Here is a 16,856-nt window from a genome sequence, read left to right on the forward strand (position 1 = left end):
AAGCTACTGAGGCATAGAGTCATTGAGAAACTTGGCTGAGGTCACGTGGCTCATGCCTGCTGAGCCGATGTTAGGGCGCAGTGGTCTGACAGCAGGTTACTCTGGATCTTTGCACCTGACACTGGTGGAAGAGAGATGGCTTATCTGAGGGTGGCAGGCACAGGATTTCTTGCCACATTTCCGTCCCCTCGTCTTCTCTTGTCCGTGAGGACCAGGGACATTTAACAATTGCCCTCAGAGTCATTTCTCTTCTTCCTGCCATCCCTCCCAGCCCTTCCTGATTTTAGCCCCTGGTTTTAGACTCGTCTTCTCTTGTCTTGGTTCATTTCCTCTCCCCCCTGCCACTTAGCTTCTTGTACAGCACCCTCATTGATTGTGGTTCAGACTCCCAGTTCCTAGCTCCCGCCAGTCCTTAGCGTGGTCCTGAGCCTGGAGCCCACTTCCTCTGAGCCCACATGGGCTGTCCCTAGTCTGGGTGATGCCGGGCTCAGGCCTTATGGGAGGGGTTCAGCAGACTAAACTCAGGAATGTGGGTTAGACATCCTGGATGTCTCACTGCTGCCTGCAATTATGGGCCTAAATGGCTCCCCTGCTTGGTGAAAGCATTGCCCCCAGGGCTGACTTTTAACTCCTCTCCTGGCCTGTTATTTCTCTGCTCAGGTCTGCAAGTTTGAAGCTGTCAGGGAACAATCAGCCCCTTTGCTGGAGGAGGGCTGGGCCGCCCACCCTACGTCAGTGTCCTCAGAAAACAGTCTGGTTTTGGGAGGGGATGGTATCGCCTTGAATGACATACAGAGTAGGGAGGATGGACACAGCTTCTGCCCAGGGGCTTGGGCTTCTCAAGGAAGGCATCCCAGCATGAGGCCAGAGGAAATGGGCAGAAAGACCAGGAAGGAATCTAGCCAGCAGTTGGTGCCCCCTCCATCCCTCCCATCTCCCAAGTCCAGCATTCTCCGTTCTGAGGGAAATGGGGAGGGTCTGATGTGCACTGGGGACTGCATCCCCATTCCAAACAGAGGGCTGGACACCGAACACATTCCACATGCATTTAATAGACACATTCCAGGGAGGGAATGTGTCTCACTCCCAGCAGGCAGCTCATAAGCACCATGAGACAGGTGGGGCTGACAACCTGGCATTGAGATGGCCTGGAAAACACTGACTTCCCTAACTCTGCAACCGGAAGGTGGGGAGAAGGAAGGAGGAGCTGAAGCAGGGGAGGTCTCTGCACGATAAGCTGAATGTGAATCTTGAAGGAGGGCGGCAGTGGCACAGGGAGGGGACAGGAGCACTGTGGGGACTGCCAGGAGGGCAGAGGCTGGCTTAAGTTGGGGAATGGGGTTTATCCAGGGCACCAGGCTTCCTTCCCAGCAGCATGGGCAGGCCTTGTGGAAGGGGAGAAGAAGAAGGACCCAGGTATCCTGTCTGTGAGTGCAGGCAGGCCAGGTCTGCAAGCAGGCAGGCTTCAGGGCAGGGGTGAGGAAGCGAGGTGGCCGCACTTAATGCTTGTAGCTCTTCCGGCTGGAGGATGTGGTGGAGACAAACTTGACACTGGAGCCACTGCCCCCGAGGCCCCGGCTGCTACTGGCACTGAAGCTGGAGCCACCCAGGCCTGCCCCCAGGTTGTGCCCGGTGCTGGTGGTGAAGGAGTAGCCGCTGCCCCCACCTAGACCCAGGCTTCCACCTCCAGTGCTGCTACCACCGCCATAGCCACTGGAAACGGTGGAGGTGACCACAGCTGCCAGAGGAGAGGAGACATAGTCAGAATCAAGGGCAGGAGAGAAGACACCTAGGGTGTCAGGGCCTGTGCCCTTAAGTCTGTGGGTGGGGGGTGGGGGTGGGGGTGGGGGTGGGGATAGGGTTGTCTGGTCAGGCGGCTGCTTTATTCCCTGCCCACTTGGTGAGATCTCTGTTCTGTGCTCAGCCTCGTTTTCCCTGGGCTGTAATGCCAGGCAGCCTTCCAGTCTGGAATGTCTTCCTGCCTCCCCTCTGCTATTTGGTGCCTCGCTTCCTTCCAGAACTTAATGGAGACTTCTGTCCTCCAGGCTGCTATCCCATCACACTCCCCTGTGGCTCTGTCCCTGTTTCTTTCCGTGGGCCTGGCTCTGGTGTCTCCTTTCCTTCTCAATGGCATGTACATGCCTCCTTTAGTGTTCGAGCCCCCACACCCTGAATCCCAGAGTGGGGCTGGAGTCATCTTGATAGACTGAGGGACAGATGACCCACTGGCTGGCCAACTCTGCTCCCATTCTGCCCCCAACCTGTCTTTTCCTAACTTTTATAACCACCCAATCACCTTCAATATTCAGTACACTATCTGGGGCTCTTCAGAAGGGAAACTAAAATAAAAATGGACTCTGTTATAGAATGAGTTGTGTCTTCCAAAAAAATGTGTTGAAATCTTAACACATGGCTGTGAATGAAACCTTATATGGAAATGGGACCTTGCAGACAGAATCAAGTTAAGAGAAAATCATTAGGGAGGGCACTACCCCAGTATGACTTGTGTCCTTCTAAGAAGAGGAAAGGCATCCATGTGAAGACAGACACATAGAGAAAGGGCCAGGTGATCACAGAGACAGCAATCAGAATGATGCAGGGCAAGGAACACCAAGAGTTGATAGCCACCTCTGGAAGCTAGGAAGAGGTGAGGAAGGAGTCCCCTCCAAGTGTCAGAGGGAGCAAGGCCTTGTCGACGCCTCTGCTTTGAATTGCTAGTCTCTAGAACCGTGAGACCCTACATTTCTGTTTTAAGCCACCCAGTTTGTGGTACTGTGTTGCTGCCCTAGATAACAAACAGAGACCTTCAGGTGCATTCAAGAGAAAAGAAACTTTAGAGGTTATACCATTCATCCCCAAAACTGGCTTTGAGGGTCTCTGGAGCCACTAGCCAAGGGTATCAGCGAGGGAGGACACCTGGGTAGTTCAGAGGGCTCTGGCTTCTAGAATCATCGGTTACAATAATCAGTGCTTTTGTGAATCCCGCATTAATGAAAACCAAACTCACTCATACACTGTGAAAGTCATGTCTGTTAGCCTCACGATGCCAGCACTGAGCTCTGTGAATGAGTGTTCTTCACACTGCCGGGCCATTCCAGCTTGCCAACACCCTTCCTTGTTCCTGAGCAGTGGCACCCAAATGCCCTGTCTTATGTGCTCTCACTACCTTGGAAAACCTTGGTAACCTTCTGTCGTTTATACTCTGCAGAGCATAACTGAGCGGTAGGGCTTCTCTCTACACTGTTCTGGAAAGGGGCTGCCTTACAGCAAGGACCTTGGACCCAGTGCAAAGGCTCCCTTTGAGGGCCAAGGGCAGACCAGGGTTTCATAAATCCCGTCTGTGCTAAATGCTCATCTCTGAGCTAGACCTGCACCCCCAGCAAGAAAGGTGTGGAATCCCGGGAGGTGGGGGGTGGAAGCTGTGTGTTTTCTAAACCCATGCAGAAGAGTTCCAGCAGACCTCCTATCACCCTCTCTGTGGTGTCTTTCACTTGCAAAGAGGTTAGACTTGGGACATCAAAGATTCTCTCTTAAAAAAAAATTGCAGGGGTGCCTGAGTGGCTCAGATCGTTAAGTATCTGACTCTTGGTTTCAGCTCCGGTCATTAACTCATGGTTCTGGAGTTCAGCCCCACACTGGGCTCTCTGATGTCAGTGGGGAGCCCGCTTTGGACCCTCTGTCTTGCTCTCTCCTCCCCTCCCCACCTTGCATGCTCACACACACTTTCTCTTAAAAAAAAAAAAAAGACTCCCAATATGGCTCTCATTTTAAAGAAGTTAAGACCTCAGACCTCAAAATGAACCTGATTCGTGGGCTCCCTTCCAATGCCACATGCACGCCCTCCACCCTCCCACACGATGCCTGTCCCCAACCACATGCACACCAAATGACGTGAGAGGATGTCATACTCACAGATGTTAACTGGAGAAACACCCTCACCACTCAGCCTGGTTGGGAGGAAGGGGGAGAAGGAAGGTTACTATTACGTCCAGCAGCTTGTGGGCATTTGAAACAACATTTCTGCAATTAAGTGCATTCAAGAACCCTTTATTATTTTTATTGCAGAAGTAATGGAGTTTGAAATTATTTAAATACTAGTAGTATTGAAAACAATAATCTAATGAATGAAATAATGTGGAGTTTGAGGTTCTTAGGAGTAAACCCTGTAATCTCAAAGACACATTTTTTTGGTTCAAACTAGGTAGACACCTGGAGAAAATTAAAGCTAATCATACACTAGGGTCAGTTGGAAAGGCAGGGCTTGTTAAGGAACAAGGAGATTTCTCTCTCAACAATGGACTGTTGTCATGCACTGGGCAGTGCTGAGGTGATTATAGGTGTGGAGAAGAGTCTGAGTCATAAACATAACAATAACAATAATCAGCCTATTATTGTAGCAACTAGAGTAATTTTGCTTTACCATGCTAAGGACAGAACTGGCATTCATTCATAAACACATACTTAGAACATTAAAAGGACCTGTTACCTACATTATGCTGTTTAATTCTCTCAGTGACCCCATTAAGTAGGTATTATGATCTCAGTTTGATGGATAGGGAAATGGAAGCACAGAGAAGCTGACAAAGTTGCCCAGTTTTGAAGCCAGACTCATTTGAGTCCAAAGCCCGTATCTCCAGCCACGAAACTGAGTGATTGCTAAGATTTTCTCAACACTTACTATGTACCATGCATTGTTCCAAGAACTTTATGTGCATTTCCTTGTTTCAACCCTCTGAATAATGTACGAGATAGAAACCATGGTTATCGTCATTTTACAGATGAGGAATGGAATGGTAAAGTAATCTGCCCTCAGTCACACAGCTGGTAATTGGCAGAGCGCAAAGGTCCCACCAAGCTTTGGGGCTCTGATGGTTTGGCCTCTTTATTCCATCACTGAATAAACTGAGGACCAGAGAAGGCATACTGACTTCCCTAAGGTTATGCGGCTAGTTTGTGGTAGGTCTGTATGCCCAGATCCCGGGACAATTTATTCTCAGCCCAGAGCCTTTCATACCACATATCCAGAACTGCCACATAACCCAAATTCTCCTTTGATAGAATTTGATTACCTAGGACCTGATCAGATCCTAGATTTCTACGGGGTGCCCAAAGCAGTTGTACTTCAAATAATGATTTACTGGCCTGGAAAGAAATTATGCCTGTTTGCTTTTTCTTTCTCATAGTCCAGTTCCACCTGCATTTTGCTCCCTTTTCCAGGAGAGAAGGGGGCCACAGCAACCCAAGCCCCTAGGAATGCTCCGGCAGCTGGAAAAGAGCAGGTGCATAGCCCCCCACCTGCATTCCTCGCCCTCCAGCAGCTTGCGGTAGGTGGCAATCTCCACATCCAGGGCCAGCTTCACGTTCATGAGCTCCTGGTACTCCCGCAGCAGCCGGGCCATGTCCTGCTTGGCCTTCTGCAGGGCCTCCTCCAGCTCTACTAGCTTGGCTCGCGCGTCCTTGAGGGCCAGCTCTCCACGCTGTTCTGCGTCAGCAATGGCCGTTTGCAGGCTGGAACACTATAAGAAAAGGAGGAAGCCGTGAGCTTTACTGACAGCCCCTGGAGGTGCAGCGCTTTTTGGGCAGGGGTCCTGGAAGCATGGCAGAACGACCCAGGAGAAATGAGTGTGCAAGGAGCTCTTGGCTCTGCCCAAACTCCACCTGCTTCTTGACGCTGTCGATCTCGGCTCTCAGCCTCTGGATCATCCGGTTCATCTCCGAGATCTCTTGCTTGGTGTTGCGGAGATCATCCCCGTGCCGGCCCGCTGTGACCTGCAGCTCCTCGTACTGATGGAATTAGAGCAGACTCAGTCACTGCATCAGACGCCTGGGCTGGGCACTCCCTGTGTGCACAGCCTGGCTCTCAGTGCCACCAGCAGGCCCACCCATTCACTGATCATTCACACATTCCCTCGCTCATTCACTGAGGTGCTACTTCTTAGGCACATCTACTTGCCAGGCATGTGCTAGGCTCTGGGAATATCAAAGAGAGCATAATCCGACCCTTGCTTAGAGTTTATTGGGGGAGATAGACCTTAAATAAATTAGCATATTATTGAGTTGATATTTCCAAATTGGGATAAGTTCCCCTTAGGAAGTGAACAGGGGAGTGTAACAAAGGAATCTGACCCAGATATGGAAGTTGTGGGGATGGGCCCAGGGAAGTCCTTCCAAAGATAGAGGTGCTCTGGCTGCGTGTTGAAAGATGGAAAGGGGTGACCTAAGTCACAGGCTGGGGAGAAAACATTCCAGACAGGGGAAATAGCCTGTCTGAAGACCCTACAGCAGGAAGGAGCATGGTGAACTGTAGGAGTGGGAAGGTGACTTGGTCACTGTCCTTGGGGCTTTCAGTCAAGGGGCATACATCCAGACCAACGTGACCGTGAATTTTGGTAGCCCTCCAGATGTCGGTGCTGGGGGAGCAGGGGTGTGCTGCAGGGAATCCGTGTTGGATGGAGCCGGGCCGGGGGGCACAGTTCTGAAGACTTTGTAACAAAATCCCGCATCTGAGGGAGCTCTCCATCTGGTGGTGCATATCCAGGATGCACTCATTTAGGAGAAACAAACGCCCCCTGTCTCTTGCCCACACCTTTACCAAGGAAGAAGAGTCCCTGCTGGAAGGAAGATCTGTCTGGCTTTGAAAGCGCTGAGTGGCCCAGCTGCTCTGTTTCTAGACATACACGGTTAAAGGGAACAACAGGCCCCGCCCCCAAAGAGAATAGTTCACTGTAAATCAGCTACTATGAATTTCAGCTTAAGTGCATCCCACCTCCACTCACTGTCTGTCTCTGCCTCCACTCTGTGCACACGTGGCACCTGACACCCTCTTCCTTCCTTCCTACCACGTTGCAGGGATAGGGGCTAAGGCAGTGCACTGAGCGTGGCACAAGATGGAATGCCACATGCAAGTGAGCTCCTGAGTCTGAAAGGGGTCTGGATTTGTCAGGGAGCTGATCTCATGGATTGGACCATTCAGTCTACCACACCCTCCAAAGCCAAACCTTCTTCTGGCCATCTGTGACTTTGGACAGTAGCTCTCCATGGTCATCCCCACACCCCTCTTCCTGATACAACCTCTCTTGCTTGGCTAAGTGCCCATTTCTGCCTTCTAGCCCCACAGGACTGCTTATTCAGCCTTAAATACCATCTCCGTCCTTGGTAAGCTATTGTCCCTGGATGCTTCCAAATGGACTGAAGACCCACCTCTTCTTGGAGGCTTTTTATTAACATGGTCTTTTCCCTTTCTTGACGCCCCCCCCTCTTCCATTTACTTCATGGTCTCTCACGCCAAAAATAAACTGCAGTTTATTTAGTTACAACTCTGTAACCCTACTTGACATACATGTGTCGAATGAATAAGCCATTTAGAAATAGCTTTATGACTATTTCTTGGTTGTTTCAGAGTCTCACCCAGCCCCAACGAAATCATAAGTGACGTGGGGACGATGGCTGTCCTGAGCACTGAACAATGCCTGACCACATATTAATGTGTATGGTTGGGTTTCCATACGCATTTCAGGTTGACTTTGCATAGCACCAGACACATCTGCCATGTTGAAATGAACAGAAATGCTCATGTATTTCCTGAGGTTTGTGGCTAATAGTTACATGCTTATTTGGGGCTTCTGATAACACTAGTCCCGGAACCTATCCTAGAGGTGCCCACACTCACCTTGGTCTGGTACCAGGACTCAGCCTCGGCCCGGCTGCGGTTGGCAATGTCCTCATACTGAGCCTTGACCTCAGCGATGATGCTGTCCAGGTCAAGGCTGCGGTTGTTGTCCATGGACAGGACCACAGATGTGTCACTGACCTGGGTCTGCATCTGGGACAGCTCCTGCAGAGCCAGTAAACTCAGTGTCGCCAAGGCATGAAAAGGAGGGATCTTGAAATCACACAATTGGCTACCCATCTAGGTCAGGAATCCTTTCTTTGGCATCCCTGGCAGGGATTCTTCCAACCCTTCCCTGGGCACTCACAGCTATTTATGGACTCCTATGCCAATCGCTGAGAAGCTTCTGGGTCACAGATCAGTGTGATGGGGGTGTGTCCCCCAGCATAGCTTCCCAAGACCCCTACCTGTGTGTTTTCCTTGGGCATGAAGGGTGGCTCAGTGTTCTCTGGTCCAAATTATACTAAGCTGAATATGACATGTTGATTGATATGCCAGCATAAAATGTTTCTTTAGGATAGAGTGAGGTTTAGGACCCTGTTGCCCCCCATACAATGTGACTTCATCACTCTCTACTTCTCTCTCCCCTTTAAAGACCCAGGTCTCTGCCTTCACAGTGGCAGTGCTGAGAATGAGGCATCTTCAGAGGGCAAGAAGCACCCTGACCAATGAGCTGAGGGGCAGTTGGCATTTTTGAACTTATTTGGGAAGGGAGAGGGAGAGGTGGTCTTAATTCTGTGGGAATGCTACCCAGGGACTTGGGATTCGAGAATTGGCACTCCCTCCTTGTTATGCTATGGGGTGGAGGTTTGAAGCCTTGGAGCTGGAGTAGGGTTTAAGGTGGCAAGATTTCAAGCAGTTCTCCCAGGTCCCCATGATCACCCCAGCCCCATCTTAGAGTATCTGGGCAAGATGCTGGGTGGAGTCCCTATATAGATAAAATTGTCTGCAGCATCTTTTTCTTTCCAGGCTCCAGACCCAGGAGGGACAAAAACATTTGCAGGCTCTTACCGCCTCAAAGAGCATCCGTAAGAAGTTGATCTCGTCTGTCAGAGAATTGACCTTGGCCTCCAGTTCCACCTTGTTCATGTAGGCTGAGTCCACGTCCTAGAACAACAGCACAGGATCCTTCTCTGACACCACAGCCCCAAGCAGTGAGTCCAGAAGAAGTTGGACGGACTCCTCCCTGGCCCTTCCAGGTTGGATTTTAGCAAACTCTGAGTCTGGGGTTTGGGGTTGGGGTGGGCGACTGCAGAGAATGGGAGCTTGAGTTCCCTGAGCTCACAGAAACCCAAGCAGGGTCAGTGGGGCCATAAATACAGAGGGAGCCTTTTGGCAGGTTTGAGCTCTCCAGATCCTGTCAAGGGTTATGGGACATTTCTTGGGAGTCCCAAGGGTTGAGTCACCCCACACTCCAAGATTCAGTTTCGAATCTTCTCCTTTGAGAGACTTTTCCACCTACCTTCTTCAGGGCCACAAACTCATTCTCAGCAGTGGTGCGCTTGTTAATTTCATCCTCGTACCTGTAAGCACAGAGAAGAGGAGGCGTGATGTTGAGCAAGTGTTCGGTTGAATTCTTCCAGGCTGAAATCTTCCCTTGCTTCTGGTGTAGCAAGAGTTCAGAGACCTCAAAGCCTTTCCAGCTCTTCCACTGACCTGTGTGTGACTTCGGGTGATTCACTTAACCTCTATTTCTCCTTCTATAAAAGGGGAAATCATTTCTTCTGCCAGATGTTTTTTTTTTCTTCTTTCTTTTGTAAGACTAGAAGGTGAGCATGGAACTTATAGGAATAGAAATGTGTACTTATGCAACTCCATCGTCTTAGAGATGCACAATTCCAATATTTAAAAAAAATTTTGTGGGGTAGGGGTGCCTGAGTGGCTTAGTCAGTTGAGCATCTGACTCTTGATTTCAGTTCAGATCACGATCCCAGGGTTGTGGGATGGAGCCCCGCGTCGGGCTTAAGATTCTCTCTCCTCTCTCCCTTTGCCCCCTCCCCTGCTTGTTCTCTCTCTGAAAGAAAAAAAAATTAATTTTATGAGGTAAAATTTGTCTGTTCAGGAAACTGTTCTGGAAGATTCTGATGAATTTTCACCAAACTTCAGAGCAGCCGTATAAGTAGTATGCTTTTAGTAAGTAGAGTAGTAGCTCCACCTCAGAAGCCAAGGGTAAGCCAGCTAAAGGGTTAGGGAGGATCATCCCTTTTCGTTGGATACCTCAAGTACTGCAGCCTGGATGATGGCCAGTGAAATTTTGCCTCCCCCAGGAGGATCGCCTTGTTTACCCTCAAAAGCGTTTGCCCTGGAAATGCACCATTTCAATAGTAGAGCCCACATCCAGCAGAACTAAAGAATATGCTGGCTGTGAAATAGTATTATGCTTTCCAGAGTAGCAGTGTTGTGTTTGATGATGCACACATCCCTTTGAGGTCATGTGGACAGATTAAAATAGACTTCTTGTTAATAGTGATGCATGAGATGGGAGTCCGTTTGTTATCCCACACCATGCTGTCTTCATCTCATGGGATATTGACTGCAGGTTCCAAATCACCCTGATGGCACTGGCATTGGCTCCTTTGCACCCAGCTGGTCCTTATAAATAGGAGCCCTGGGATGACTGTGTGTGACCAGGAGCCCATCTCCCACTTACCTGACTTTGAAATCTTCCACAATATCCTGCATATTCCTCAGCTCAGCGTCCAGCCTGCCCCTCTCAGTGGTGACGCTGTCCAGCTGCCGGCGGAGGTCATTGATGTAGGCCTCGAAGAAGGGCTCCAGGTTCTGCCTCACCGTCTTGGAGCCCTGCTCTTGGAGGAGCTCCCACTTGGTCTCCAAGACCTTGTTCTGCTGCTCCAGGAACCGCACCTGCAGGGAAGGAGCAGGACATCTTGAGAAACTGGGGAGGCAGAGCCAGACCCTCCAGTTAATAAGGGGGAGAAGAAAAATATGCTTTTTACCTGATACCCATCTGTCAGCTATATAACTGACATCTCCAAATGGAAATGAGAGAGCCCTTGAAGCTACCCCCACAGTTCTCTGGGGCTTCCATAGAACTGGTGTGCTCAGCTCAGAGGTCTCTTTGGGGAGACTCTACTCTTGGGTTGAGGGTCTGGACAACACTTGCTCTGGGTTAGGTTAGTTTGCTCAGTGGAAACTTCCTGTGGAGAACAAGTTAACTCTTTCTTCAGAGTTGGCTGAACCAGCCAGGTGGCTCCCAGGGAGGATGAGGGAAATTTCCACAAGGACCTGTGGGGTGATCTGGCCCCACTCGCAAGGGACCTGTCCAGCGGAGGGCTCCTCCATAGGGTGTCCTGGTGGGGGCCTGTCCAAGAGTTCCTGCTACCCTGCACAGATGCAGCCCCCGCCTCACCTTGTCAATGAAGGAGGCGAACTTGTTGTTGAGGGTCTTGATCTGCTCCCGCTCCTCTTTCCGCACCCGCTGGATGGAGGGGTCAATTTGTAGGTTGAGGGGAGTCAGGAGGCTCTGGTTGACGGTGACCTCTTGGATGCCTCCAGGGGGGCAGACGGGGAAGCCCGAGGCCCCATAGCCTCCTCCGGCTCCGCCCCCATTGCCAAATCCACTGGCGACCCCAAACCCGCTGCCGGCCCTGCCGCCAAAGCCACTCCGGAAGCTGCCGCCGCACCCCCCGATGGAGACCCGCCTGGTGCCCCCCAGGTTGTAGAGGCTGCGGCTCCCGAAGCCTGCCCCAGCGCTGCTCATTCTTCCCAGCCCCGCGCTGCCTCCCGTGGAGCGGGTCACGGAGACGGAGCTGAAGCGGGAGCGGCCGGTGGCAGGGGTGGTGGCCGAGGCTGTGCTGAAGCCCCTGCGGCTGCCGGTCTGGAAGGTGATGCTGGACTGCCTGGACATGGTGGCTGAGCGAGGCTGGCAACGAGAGCTCCCGACACGGGTGCGCGTGAAGGGGGATGGAAGAGACCGGGCATCTGGGGCGCCCCGGGCCGCCTGGGCTTTTATGGGTCTCGGGGAGGGGCGGGCACTGCTGATGGAGGCCTCTGATGGCATCCCCCAGGCATTCGCCAACCCTGAGCTCACCCTCAGCGCCCCTCGGAAACACCGGCAAGGCCACTGGTTGGTTCCCCTGGCATCCCTCCCCCACGTGGAAACTGCTTTCCAGTCGCAACTTGATCAGCAGACGAATGAGAGGCACGCTAATTGCTTTCAGTCATGTCCTAATCATGCATCTCCTAATGGGCTTTAAAAACACCACCTCATTTCTAAACCGCTTTCTTAGGCCTGGGACCCACTCCCTCCTGTGCAAACATTGTGTGTCAAAACAAGTGACTGCGATTCCCCTTCCCCGTTTCCCAGGCCTTCTTCCTTGGCCCGGCAGTCCTGTTCCTGAGCGTTTCCTCGGGAATTACCACCTGCGCCCCCTCCCGCAGCTGGCCTTCCAGGTCCTGAAAGGCCCACTGCACACATCTTTCTTGGGAAAGCACCCGGTTTTGGTTGCCCGTTCCTTTTCCTCAGAAGCTGCCCTCTCCATTGTGCAGGTCACACCTGACCTTCTGGAGCAGGAGCTTGTGCATGCACGCACACATACGTCCTGTCTGTTCCACTATGGTGCCCTCGGGAACAGACCCTCTGTCTGCTGGGGAAGGTTGTGGCTGGACCGAGATAGGTTTGAATCCCGGCCCGCCACTTACTAGTTGTGGCACCCTGGGCCAGTCATGAACCTCCTCCGAGCCTCAGTGCTGGTATCTGTGAAGTGGGGTCTGTGATGAGGATTCATGTGCGAAAACAGCTTCTGCAAAGCCTAGGGGCGTGCAAATGCTGAGTGAATGCTTGGTGAGTCTTCTCTCCCTCTGGGACCATCAAGCACAGATGAGAGGAGAGCCCATCCCATGGCAATTCTGGTGGGGATTCAAAAGGAACACAATATACATTCTTTTTCTTTAGTAACAGGCCCGTGGTCCTGCTGGGAAGACAGAACTGAAGCACATTAATGTATAAAAAGGTGCTTTTTCAATAAAAGTGTTTATAAAGCTCTCCCCCCCCCCCCCCCCCCCCCGGCTCTGTCTGAGGCTGCCTTATTCCAGAAGCCTCCCAGACTAGCCCCTGCTCTCTGGCACTCAATCTTCACCAGAAGAGCTCCAGTGGTTGCAGCGTGGAGGGGGCCCAAGACACCTGTGTTGTTTCCCCTGTTCATCTTGTTGACTGAACTGCACCTTCCCGTCAGTCTAAACCAATAGGAAGTCTCCAAGCTCCTTATCTCCTCCTTTCCTGTGCCTCATCTCTCTGCCTCTACCACAGGGGGAAGCCAGACAGAGAAACTGTTCGATTTTCTTTGATCTGGATGGCTTCTTGCTACTTGAAGTGGTTTTGAGAGATAGCACAGCGAGAGAGGAACCGAAATGCATTCAGTCTGCTTGAAACTGAGCCCCTGAATGGTAAATCGAGCAGAACCTGTGGTGCCTAGCTATGGAGAAGCAGATCCAGATTCCATGATCTTCCCACACAGGTGTCCTTCCAGAGACACACATGTGATGATGGCTTGGCAGACTCTCACCTGCCTGGAATGGCAGCTTGGCACTTGGAGCGGTGGCTCTCTGTTCTCTGAGCTATTTCCTCCTTGGGGCTGAGGCGGGAGGGGTGGGGGGGGAGGCTCGCCTCCATCGAGAGATTGTTTGAGAGTCTCAGTTTCCACAGGGAACCTATGAATCATAGCTTTTGTTGATACAGGGCAAGAGGAGCATAGGCGCTCTCTCACCTGGTTGCCAGTGTGCCTAGGTCCCAGCCGGGTGGTGCACGCATCTGGGGCGGAAAAAATAATTGTCTTTGTTTTCTGTATTCATTGCATGATAATTTTTCTCCCAGAGAAGAGGCATTTGTTTCCTGACCTGTGCTGAGTAAGCCCTTCAGAGCTCTCCATGGAACAAAGGCCGGTGGAGGGTCAGGGCTTAGGGAGTGCCTAGCACATGCCCATGGGAACGGGTCCCACCACCGCTTTTTCCCATCACGCTTCCTGTGTGGGAGCTGACTCCTATCTGCCTTCCTTCCTGGATCATTCCTTTCTTCCCCATGGCCTCTCCTGGGAGCCCTATTCCCAGGCATTGCCCACACATTTTGTTTCCGTTTGCCTCTCATCCAAGGCTGCCCACTTCTTTCTATTCCTCCTCTCTCTAATTTTTCTACTCGGACTGTTGTTTCCAGAGCTGGACTGTCTCGCTCACTGACTTTGGTGACATAGAAGGAAATGGATAAGTCTTTCACTTCTCTTCCTGGTTCACTCCCTTGTCTATGACCTTTGACCTTCAGTGTGACATTTTTCCCAAGTGAACAACATTGACATGAATACCTAGGACACCCCGACTCCCTGACGGCCTGCGTCACCGTCCCCTTTAAAGCCTCAGAACTTGAGACTATTAATACCCTCTTCTTTCCTTTCTGCCAAGGGAAGTTTTCTGTTTTGATTTTCACTTCGTTTATAATTCCACCCAAAACTCACCCCCAAGAAGGCTTCTCAGATAAACTGCACCCAAGTACTGACCCCTTTATGCCTGTTTCCTGAGACCTTCTGTGCTTGGCTTGCAGGTCAGTGTATTTTTCCACCGCTATGGTTTTCTGGTGATCTGGGGGCTGGTTTACCTCTGAGGGTTAAGGGTATTTTTCTTTCTCCCCAACTTGCCTCCTAGCACCCTAAATGGAATGTGGCAGAAGTTCACCCAAGCTAGGTTGTCTAGTTTTTTATTTTTATTTTTTAAAGTTTATTTTGAGAGGGGAGGGGTAGAGAGAATCCCAAGCAGGCTCCACTCTGTCAGCACAGAGTCCAACACTGGGCTTGATCTCATGACCATGAGACTATGACCTGAGCCGAAATCAAGAGTCGGACGCTGAACTACCCAGGCTCTCCTAGGTTCTCTAGTTTAGAGAAGAGCTACATATTTGTCTCTGTTCAGCGATTCTCCAGGGTCTCTCCAACTCAGTGTTACTGGGTCTGTCCGGAAGAATTTTCTTGAAGTTTTGGGGAGTGCTGGATCAAGAACTATGATGTGTGCTCTGGTGCCCCAGGTTGGGAGGCCAAACTCTGTGATTTCCCTGTTCCCTGCCCATCTTGCTCAGGTTTGTCTCTCCCATCCCCTAGGTGACACGGAGGCCCTTGGCTGTGGTGAATTTCAAGGAGACTGGGCTGGGGTGGCAACCAGGGCTGTGGAGTTGGGTAGAGAAGGAGAAGAAGGCATGGAGGCACGCCTCCCAAGGCCAAAGGAGTGGGGAGAGGGGCACCCCAAGGAGCTTTGACTTCCAACCAGGCCAAGGTCAGAGAAGGGCAGGCTGCATGGGGACAGAGAGGATTAAGTCATTCCTTACGGCAGACTGTTTTGATGCACAGAGCCAAGTCCCTGCGTACAGTATCAGAGTACCCAGGCCCCAAGCCACCCAGCCCCCATGGCTCAATACACTGGGATGGACCGCTCCCACTATCTTGGGGAGTCCCACCTTTAGTTAATGACTATTTATTAGTCCCTACCACGTGCCAGATGCTCCCTGTACCTACTATGTGCCAGATGCATGGGAGGTACATCAGTGAACAAAGCAGACACAATCGCTTCTTCCTGGAGTATACACTGAGGCAGAGAGGGGAGCTGAGGCTTCAGGGGCAGTCACAGGTGGCTCTGCCAGTTACAGCCCCCAGGGGCTGAGAGGAGAGAAGATAATTCTGTTGTCGCAGTGCCTGAGACAAAGCAAGCAGGAACACTTTCCCACCTTGGCTATTCATGCATGCCAGGGCAGCTGACTTCCTTCATGTTTGGTACCTCTAAGAGGCACCACCTGACCTGCCTCTAAGGGGGTCGGACCCTCCACCCCACGGCTCCCTTTGCTCCTGCATTCAGTGGCAATAATTGCTCTCCAAAGGGCACTGCATGTGGCAGTCAATCTTAAGAAATCACCAAGATTCACGACTTGGGACATCCACTTGGGACAAAACCTTGTTTGACCTGCTCCCTTCTGCCAACATACCAGGCTGTGGTTTGATGGGCAGATGCATAGCCTTGTGCAGGTGGGCAGGCAGCCCTCAAGTCCCCTTCTGTCAATTTTAGCAAGAAAATGGGGTGTTCTTTTCATTCAAGCTTGTGGCTGAGAGAAGATGGATCAGCCCCCTTCCCTCCACAATCAAGTTCTTCAGGCACATCCAACAGACATGCAAAGCATGGACACATGGACACACATGTCTTAAGAACGTTCACAAAATAACGGTCTGGTTGCAACATGGCGGCAGTTGGGTGCATCTGGGTAGAGAAGTGACATGAAGGGGCAGAGTCAGGCATTTGAGGCCTGAAGGAACCTTAGAGATGAGGAAGGAAACCCAGGGCAAGAACTGTCAAAAGCCATGCAGCCATTTGGTACCCAGGCTGGAATTCTGATTCCTTTGGACGCTCACATTTGCCTGGAGCTTCGCTCACATCATAGCCAGTGCAAAAAGCACCTGTTGCCTGGGAAGCATACTTGGGGCCCCTCCTGGAGGGAGGGGGTGGTGTGATGCCAGCGTCTCAAGGGCCCCCCCCACCCCCGCCGTGGGCCCCCGCAGAAAGCAGGTGAAGGGATTTAGACAAGAACGGCTTCAGGTATGTCTTGGCCAGCTGCCTCCGACCACTTTAATGGCTTCATTTGTTCCCAGGATCAGGGTGCTTCACCAAGTCTCTCTGGCTGGTGCTGAAGAGGAGCCTCCAAACAGGGACACTATTGCGAGAGGAAAGTGGGGGACAAAAGGAATACCCCCGTAGCTCTTCCTGGGCCTCTGTGAACAGAGAACTCGATACCTAGAGACCCCGACCAGATGGACATGGCTTGCAGCCTTGGCCTGTGGACATAGGCTGGGTGGTCTGGGTGATACTGGTGCATGGCAGGAGGCTGTTGACACCATCCTCTGGCTCCTTCCAGGGCTCGGGGGTGCCCATTGAGGTCTGGGGTGTGTGTAATCTGCTGGGCAGTAGCAACCAGAAGCCATACCGGGCTTGGCATCACCTTTGTATCTCATAAACTTGGACATTACAGAAGCTCTTCCCTACTTCTTGCTTTCTAGTGTCATTCTCTTACCCCAAGTGATCCCTGGGAGGCACTGCTGACTGGAGACTTCATACAACACGCATCTGTTCATTTGCTCATTTATTCTTTCAACAAATCTTCATGGGGACCCACGATGTATGAGGTCCTGGAAAAGGACCGTGAAGG

At 51.6% G+C, this 16,856-nt stretch overlaps 1 protein-coding gene across 1 annotated transcript; it reads right to left on the reverse strand.

The window, feature by feature from the left end:
* Nucleotides 1-1,032: 1,032 nt before the first annotated feature.
* LOC115518122 (keratin, type II cytoskeletal 75) lies at nt 1,033-11,607 on the reverse strand. Its single transcript, XM_030321432.2, has 9 exons — nt 11,040-11,607; nt 10,320-10,534; nt 9,132-9,192; nt 8,681-8,776; nt 7,670-7,834; nt 5,659-5,784; nt 5,296-5,516; nt 3,913-3,947; nt 1,033-1,738 (listed from the first exon to the last, which is right to left on the reverse strand). The coding sequence occupies exons 1-9, from the start codon at nt 11,535-11,537 to the stop codon at nt 1,500-1,502; spliced, it is 1,656 nt and encodes a 551-aa protein (XP_030177292.1). The 5' UTR covers nt 11,538-11,607; the 3' UTR covers nt 1,033-1,499.
* Nucleotides 11,608-16,856: the final 5,249 nt, after the last annotated feature.

This window comes from Lynx canadensis, chromosome B4 (genome assembly GCF_007474595.2).
Source record: "Lynx canadensis isolate LIC74 chromosome B4, mLynCan4.pri.v2, whole genome shotgun sequence".
In the NCBI taxonomy this organism is placed as follows: domain Eukaryota; kingdom Metazoa; phylum Chordata; class Mammalia; order Carnivora; family Felidae; genus Lynx; species Lynx canadensis.